Genomic DNA, 8949 nt, shown 5'->3' with positions numbered 1-8949 from the left:
AAATTTTCTATTGTGACCGATTTGTGACAAATTATAAAAAGTCACAATAAAATGGTCACAATTCAGTTTACGTGTCAAAATCGTCACGATTTTAGTGACCGTTAACCACAGTAACAAATTTGTCACCAATTGTGACAAAATGTCAAAGTCACAAAAACGACACAATTTGTTACTAATTAAATTGTCATAAATACGTTACAAATTGTGACCAAAGTTAAGCCACAGATTTGTCACAAGTTGTTACCAAATATGTGTTACCCATTAGTAACATATTCTGACCAAAATTATGTCGCATATTCGTCACAGTTAGCTACCGAAAGATGGTAATGAAATTGTCACAAAATCCTTTAATTTGTGACGTTTTATTGTTACTAATCTTGTAACATATTATGACTAACAGAGTGAAAAAAAATAGTGGCAAATTAGTCACAGATTGTAGTTACAACATCAGTTTTAATTATATAAATATTATATATAATATACGATGAAACACTAAAAACATTACCATTAATATACCAAAAAAACTTAACATCAAAATCAAATAACAATGATAGGTTCACAAAGATAATCACATGAAATAGTCTTAACAAAATACATAATAAAAGATATTAAAAACATGGGGTGAACGTAAGCTTCATGGAAAGTGGAAATCTCTGGTGGTGGATCCAAGTCTACGCACTTAGATTTGTGATAGACTGAACAAGAGTCTCCATATTCTCAAGTCTCTTCTGAAACTGCAGATTCTCTTCACAGCTCTGTTTTAGTTCTGATTCCACCTCTTGCAATCTTTGTGTTAAAATTTCAACTTCTTCAGAAGCTTCGCGTGCATTCCACGAAACATCACAAGCTGGTAAAACTTTATTGTGTAATGCTCCAAGTCCAAAGACACGTCCCTGTTTAGACATTCCAACAGCCTAATAGAAATGACAAAACATGAGAACAAAAACAAAAGCACTACAATAACTGTAACTACAATAAATAAATACTACAAGATGTACTGATAGTCAGTCTCACCATTATCAAAATGACAAAACATGAGAACAAAAACAAAAGCACATGAGAATAAAAACAATTACAAATTAGAAAAGAAATAATACAAGTGATCAGAAACTAAGAATGGAAATATAAACCTTACCATCACATCTTGAACTTTGGCATAGGAACATAAACCCGCTCTATGTCGATGCGAACCTAAACCATTGCGATCAGACAATCGAGAAGCACGTGCACTAGCACTCGTTTTTTTTTGCTTTCGGTGTTGCCCAATAAGCTTGCATAGTGGTCCAATAGTCAGACAAAATCCGGTTAGGTTTTACTCCTCCTTTCTTTCTAACACTTACCATTCCTTTGAGGCGATATGCAACAAATTTCTTAAACTCCTTTTCAACTGAATAGTTGATCGAAGCATCCCAATTAAACTTTTTCTGAGAAAGAGTATAGCAAAGATGATGAATGAATTATAAAACCATTACATAATTAGATAAGAAACATAAAATCAGTTACTCAGCGTTCAAATAAAGCTAAGACCATAATATCTGAGTTTTCATTACAAAAGCATGGTGATGGATGCGAACAATTACGTTAAGGTTAGCAAAATCATGATACAAAACTTTGATACAGTTTTAGCAATTCAACTCCAAATCCAAATCCAGAATCAAGTATAAATTACCTTTTTAACTGGAAACAAACCAAACGTAAGAAAGACGACAAAGAGACCGAGAGAGCAACAAATAAAAGAGATATCTAGAGAGATAATCTTTTGGGGGTTTTAATGGATCGTGAATTTTTTGGCAACACTAAGCGGTATAATGAAAATTTTATGCCGCCACTAACAAAATTTAAGGCGGCTTGATTAAAAAATTTAGAAACCCACTATCTAATTTTAAGACGTGTGGTTATTTAACACAAAATATTTACTTAATGAAAATAAGAAAAGTATGTAGCTTAAATAAATCAAAGATAATGACAAAAAGTAACAAACATTTTAAGTGAAAATAACGAGTAAGTTCACCAACCAATAGAATTTCGTTATTTTAAATATAATATCTTTTAAAAAAATATTATCAAGATATATTATGTTTTTAAAATAAATAAAAAGTAAAAAATAAATAAAAAAATATTAGTAATTACAAAAAAAAGAATGTAAAAAATATTTATTTTTAACATTTTCAACAAAACATTAAACCCTAAAACCTAAATCTTTGGATAAACCCTAAATCTTTGGATAAACCCTAAACTTTAAATCATAAACACTAAATACTAAAACTCTCATGAGTTTAGGGTTTAGGGTTTATGATTTAGGATTTAGGGTTTAGTATTTTAGTGTTTTTAATTTAGAGTTTAGGATTTATTCAAGGGTTTAAGGTTTATCCAAGGGTTTAAGATCTAGGATTTATGGTTTAGGGTTTAGTGTTTTGCAGACAATGTTAAAAAAAAATTATTATTTTTAAATAATTTTTTAACTACTATTTTTTTTTAGTTTTTACTTTTTATTTTAAAAACATAATATAACTTGATAATATATATATATTTTTTAAAATATGAAATTTGAAATAACGAAATCATATTAGTTAATTAACCTAGAGCAGAAAGGAAATCATTACTTGAAGTAGCAGCTCAAACAAGCTTATGAAGCATAAAGCCTTGACTGTAATTAATTACTACCCAGGTTCTAAAACGCGGCCGCACAGACCGATTAAGCGGCGAGAAAACGCTTAGCGGTGGTCAAGCGTAGCGTTTTGACCCTATTCGGCCATGAAATCGGAATATCAAAATCGTTCACTTTTTTTTTACGTTTTAAGCTTGGAATCGAGTCTTAAATTCTAGATTTACAAGTTTGAAACATAAAAATCAAGAAAAACGTAAAAGAAATTATGAAATCTGGGAAAACTAGGACATGGCGGCTCTGAAAACGGTTACGTAACCCTAAAATGACTGGAGGAAGAAGATGATAAATTTACGATTGTGCCATTAATGAGTAAAAACAAAATAAAAATAAAAAATAGATACTGGAGGCGTCGAAGTCGGGACCTGTTATGCACATGAGAGCTCTGAAACCACTATGCCACAACAACTTACGGTACACTTTGTGAAATTGTTTTGGTATTATATATAAAATATCAGAAATTTTTTAAAAATGCTCAAAACTAATCCCCGATTAATCGTCGATTAATCCTCGATTTCTTATAATTCGCTAGGCCCGGAGTGACCGCCCGACTCACGCCTAGCGCGATTCCGAACATGGATTACTACCAATGTCTCAAACAACAGCTTATCAAAGTATATAAGCATGAAGAGTTATAATGGCTGTCCAAGTAGATTGTATACGAGAATCTACTTTCTTGAAAATGATAACAGTTACGTGGCAATCCATTAGTCCAACTAACGATATAACCCTTGTTGCAATCCATCATTTCCAAGAATCGTTGTTTAACAGAATGAACGCAACAAAAAATATTAAGTTAAATAGGGGTTTAAGTAAAAAAAAATGCTGAAATATAAATCTTGAATCAAAATAAAACACAAACAACGACCAGTTTAATCAGACTCTGTTCCGACACTTCAATATCTGAATTTCCATCTTCCTCATCTGATCCAAGATTTATCATTATGATCACTCACATCATCAAGGTACTCTGCTTGGCCATGTAGATTTGTTAACGTCTCGACTTGAACAGAATCGACATTCACAACTGGAGAATCATTTTCAAACTTATGTACTTAAGTTTAATAGCTAGGCTATAAAATTTCATGCATACAATGAAAATTTGTAGTTTAAATATGAACTTTTTATATGATTATATTTTCTTGTCAACATTTAATTTCTTTTATGAATTTTCAAATCTGATTTTATATAAGTTATATGCATGTTTAGAATTGAGTTTTGGTCACTATTTCAGAGAAAATCATGTTTTTATGTTAAAGATAGAGATAATGGCTTAATTTTGAAATTAAGAGAATTTTTTTTCTGAGTATGATATATTTTTAAATACTCACGTGCTTTCATTGTAACTAAAAATAGTCATAAAACATGATAAGTTTTTTTCTTTTTCATAACGGTTACGTTGATGGCATAATTACAGACATTGAAATTGTAAAATTAATAACATTTTGTTCGCATAATTTATAGCAATATTTATGACAAGTTGTTCGTCTCTAATTCGTCATCATTTGTGACATTATTTTGTTACTTAAAATTAAGTCACAATATTATGACTAAATAATTACCATTTAGTAACGTAATAACTTGGTCATAAGTTAGTTAACAATTCGTCACAATATTGTGACAAACTATTTTGACACAAAAATTAGTCACAATATCCATCTTTTCTTGTAGTGTGTTTACTGTCCATGTAGGCAGTTGGTGGGACCCGCCGAAAAAATCTGTGAGTTAATCGTTCCTAGGCTTAATTATTTTTCTTCTGTGGCCTTATTGACGATGCTCCGTGGCCCATTAAGCATATGTGCTTATGTCCACTTTACTGGGACCGAATCGTGACAAAAAAAAATCCTCTTTATCTCCTCATCTTCCTCGACAGTTTAGATTTAGGGTTTCTTCATCAAACTATTCACTTCACAACTACAAACGTATCCTTTATATTTCCCAAATTAAATTCATAAACTGTTCATTTTTCTCTATCTATACATCCTCCCGTCTTTACTCAGCCTATCAATAATGGTTGGGTTTCGAAGTTCTCACCAATATATAGTTCATCACAGAAGGAGTCCTTCCTCTACCTGCTTCCGTTGCTCAAGCCGTCTGCGACTCAACTTTTGAGGCTCTTTGACTTGCCTGGAATTCTCAATTCATTGTTGCTCGCCTCCTCAGCTTCTGGGAGCATCAGACAGCCTGTCTCAGTTTCTGGGAGACGCCTAACGTCAAGAAAAATGCAGGTACTTCCATATTTTGTGTTTTTGTTTTTAAGTTTTGAAATACTAATTTTTGTTTACTTTAAATTAGTGTGGGTTTTGTCAAGCCAGAGCCAAATCGGCAGACATCTCCATGCGCTGGACAACGACATCAAACTTCATGCTCTGCCGGAGAAACATCACGTGACACAGCCAGAGAGTTGGAACCATCACACGCTTTGGAGGAAGACGATGGTAATGGAGAGTCAAACGCAAACACTGGTGTGGTTTTGGTATGGAGAGGTTCTCAGATGTGTCTAAGGAAGAAAGAAGGATCTCGATTCCATATAGTATAACATCTAACTTTGAAAGTATTGAACGTTAATCTTAGTATCTACTTAATCTAATGTGTTTGTGATGTCCACTTAAGTTTTCTTCCAACCTTTCAGGAATGGTCAGAAGCACTCATTCACCGTGAAGCCTGATTTTTCTGTTGGGAGTAATCTGAAGCCTTCTGCTGCAAGAAAAGAACTCAGGTGTCCTTTGATTTCTACTAGGGAGCCGTTTAAGTGGTGTTGGTTTCATGTCGGTGCAACTACACAAGTAGATATCTCTTGCTGTGGTTTTAGCCATGTTTGTGTCTTTATTTTTTTCAGATCTTTTTTTTTGTGGGATCCAGAATCAAGGTTGTTTTTCAATGTGTTTGACTTCCATTTTATATTAGCTAGGATATTGTTTGCCTTCCATTTTTCAACGGAAGTTGACTTAGGATTTTTAGTGATCTATTGCAGGATTCAGCAGAGGCAGTTGCAACAGCTTAGAGCTTCTACAATGGCTGAGAAAGTGGAAGAGTCTTTGTGCCTCGAGATGAAACTCTGAGAAATAGCATGATAATCTCCTTTTCAACAACCATCATGAGTTCGGGAGTCCATTAACACTTTACGTTTTTTCTTTTATATTTCTTAAATTTGTGGAGACAGCCCTGATGTCTTCTGATTTGGTTTTGGTTTTGTAGGTTCAAAGCCTAGAATTTATCCAGCGTTCAATATCTAACAAGGAAGACAATTAGATTCTTTAAAATTTTGATTGGGTAAATGGCTGTAGAGTGTACAAGTAATGCCTACATTATTGAATATATGTAACAGGTACTACTCAATGTACAGACGTGTGGAGAAATGTGATTGAGTTTGGATTTGAACTGGAGATACATTCATCCATCGTTAACAAGTGTGGTGGAGTGTAAAAGGTACTACTAAATGTACAGACATGTGGAGAAACTAGCACAAGAGATTAGGAAAGGTGCTGCTTCTGTTGATATGGTGTCGTTGCCAAACTATGGCAGGTCAGTCAGTAATCTCTTACTGGCGTTTCTATGGAGAATATCTGACAATTCTAGGCTACAATGAGACACATAAACTGATAATGAAATCATTGAAACAGAATAGGAATTGAAGTTAGAAATAAGTTCTTATGTCTGAATGAAAGAGGAAATATATCTCTATATTTTTATTTACTTGTGAATGTCTTTATCTGCCACCATTTTAGGCTATGTGATAATCTTTTGAGTGACATAACACTTATCATCTCAGATGCATGTTTTCAGCTACCTTAAATTTAACTTGCATCCTCTCAGAGAAACAAGAAGACACTCATACTGAAGCATCGAGCTAAGAGTTTGTTCTTGACAGGTACCAGGGACGCTCCAAGAAGATCTGCTCTGTAAGATGAGTGCACCACCAAACAGTGATGCTCCTCTTATCACCTCCAACGACCTTGCCGAGGCTGATGCGTTTGTCTTTGGCTTCCCAACAAGGTTCAGTATGATGGCTGCTCAGTTCAAGGCATTCTTAGGTGCAACTGGTGGTCTCTGAAGGACTCAACAACTTGCTGGTAAGCCAGCCAGAATATTCTAGAGCACCAGGGTCTCAAGGTGCTGGTCAAGAAACCACCGCGTATGTTTCTTTTCCAAACCAACACCTCATTAACTACACTTGCTTCGGTTCTTATGTTTTGTAGTGTTTACTTGTGTTATCATTGATTTCTAACACAATTCGGTTTTGTAATATTTTTTATCAGGAGTCAAAAACTATATCTTTAGAACTAACTCTATTTTTATAAATCTTGATCTTATACCAGTTATTTGTCTGGGCGTTGCTCAAAAAAAAAAAGATAACTTATTTGTCTAGGCAAGATAATAACGCTATCATACAAATTCTACTAACCCCTTTTCTGAGGCCGACAAAACACCAAGAAAATACGAAACCAAATATCGCCCATATAAGTGTGTAAATACTTTTTCAAACTATTGAAAATATAGCAACCTAATCCAAAATCAAAATCGAAAATTCCATACACTGTTCAGATTCACGCATTCAAATTGAACTCAAAATTTTATTAGGTTTCTCATAAAATTATTTGAATGGTTCCTATATTTTTGAACTGAAATCAAAAACCATAATCGAACTAGAACCAAACCAAAACTTAAAAAACATAATTCCGCGCTTTTAAGCATATAGTTAAAAAGTTTTGAGCATATAATATTATTTTTCATAAGAGAAAATAAAAAAATACATGAGAGACAAATCCATCTTTATTATGAAATTACTCTATTTTAGAAAAAAAATAGAGGATTACATTAGAAATGGTCTAAGGCATGGCCGAGGTAAATGATCAACGTTGAGATTTCAGCTTTCCTAATTCTTACTATTCTAATGTTTTAATATAATTTGAATTCCCTTTGATTTATAATATAATGGTTTAAAAGTATTTTTTGTTTCACTATATAAATTGTTTTTATATTTCAATGTAACTTTATATTTATTGGATATTGTCTTGCCAATTAAATTATGTAAATTACTGTGTAATTGATTAAATTTATATATTAAATGACAGCTTTCTAAAGTAATAACTTTTAAATATTACAGATTTTAATTAAAACTGATTACATTTTGAAACAAATAGAGTAATCTATAAACTAACTTTATATAGATATGAGGACAAAATTGTAAAGTGGTCTCACCTTAAATTTTTCTCATTCTGTGCATTCCTAATTGGAAGAAGATAATCAACATCTAACATTATGTTACTCTCAGTATATTAGAAATGGTCGAACCGTAAACCAATTAAGGATGATGTAATGAAGACATAAAATCGTATTTCCATTTATCACAAATATAGAATCAATTGACAACAACTTAATTATGTCCAGCGTAGGAAACAGAGAAGATTTTTCATACCTTCTAATATTATAATATCTCGCTATATTAGTGGCTAAATCAGTTTTCTCTAGCACAAATACTCACTCCATTCTTAGAGTTTAACATTTTCTATCTGATGATATTAGTAGTTTGATCCCAAAAAAAAAAAGGTCGAACTGAACGTTATAATTGGAGTAAGAAAACAAACAAAAATCAACCGAAAACTTTTAAGGTATATGAAACAAAAATTGAAAATAGCAATTCGCTGCAATTAAAGAATAAAGCAATAAAATTGTAAAAATATAAAATAAAACGAAAAATATACACAGAAAGAAAGATTTAGTAAAATAAAATCATAATATAATTTTCATAATTGATAGTGCTCAGTTACACTAAAAAGTCTAAATTTACAACATACACAGTTTTATTTACATCTTTAAACATATTATCTAATTAAAATGATTCTAAAAGTGCCAGCATGAAGAGTTAGAAAATATACGATAAACTATAATCCATAACGTTAAAAATACATTATCATTGATCACTAAAAAATCATGTTAGTAGTAATAAAAATGAAATGACAACACATTTATTAAAACCATAGAACGGCACGCAACAATGTGTTATTAAATATACAAACTACAAATTTAATATGCTCAACGCAAACACACATAAAAATGAGACATCATATTTAAATATATTTAAATAAATAATTTTAAATATATTATATTCTTGACAAATTTAAAATTACTTAAAAACAAACTAAATTATTAAAAAAATTAATATACAAATAAAACTAAAGCAATATTTTGTAACGTCAAAATAATAAATGAATAAAAAAATATTATGTTAATAAAATAGATTTTAGATTTTAAAGACTTCTAATTCATGTAATATTACAAAA

The 8949-nt window shown here is 31.6% G+C and overlaps 2 protein-coding genes across 25 annotated transcripts in view; one reads left to right on the top strand and one right to left on the bottom strand.

The window, feature by feature from the left end:
- LOC103833097 overlaps positions 1-8949 on the bottom strand; it is a 1138500-nt gene that overhangs the window by 142768 nt on the left and 986783 nt on the right. The window lies entirely within an intron of this gene.
- LOC103833160 lies at positions 4370-8202 on the top strand. Of its 21 annotated transcripts, none has more exons than XR_004449969.1 (6): positions 4471-4893; positions 4961-5219; positions 5298-5451; positions 5627-5766; positions 5864-6190; positions 6537-8202. XR_004449969.1 is itself a non-coding variant. In XM_018653398.2 (5 exons), exons 1-4 carry the CDS (start codon positions 4888-4890, stop codon positions 5667-5669), a joined length of 351 nt encoding a protein of 116 aa, XP_018508914.1. In that variant the 5' UTR covers positions 4370-4887; the 3' UTR covers positions 5670-6190; positions 6537-6987. The 21 variants fall into 21 exon arrangements, 2 of the variants coding, with proteins under 2 accessions (XP_018508914.1, XP_018508916.1); XR_004449971.1 differs by having other exon boundaries at positions 4472-4893; positions 5298-5384; XR_004449968.1 differs by having other exon boundaries at positions 4472-4893; positions 5640-5766.

Source organism: Brassica rapa, chromosome A08 (genome assembly GCF_000309985.2).
Source record: "Brassica rapa cultivar Chiifu-401-42 chromosome A08, CAAS_Brap_v3.01, whole genome shotgun sequence".
Lineage (NCBI taxonomy): Eukaryota > Viridiplantae > Streptophyta > Magnoliopsida > Brassicales > Brassicaceae > Brassica > Brassica rapa.
This window is presented reverse-complemented; position numbering and strand designations above follow the sequence as displayed.

Coding starts and splice junctions, on each gene's coding strand:
- LOC103833160 (XM_018653398.2), top strand. Junction 5,142..5,297: donor CAAACACTGGTGTGGTTTTG/GTATGGAGAGGT, acceptor CCAACCTTTCAG/GAATGGTCAGAAGCACTCAT. Junction 5,452..5,639: donor ATGTCGGTGCAACTACACAA/GTAGATATCTCT, acceptor GATCTATTGCAG/GATTCAGCAGAGGCAGTTGC.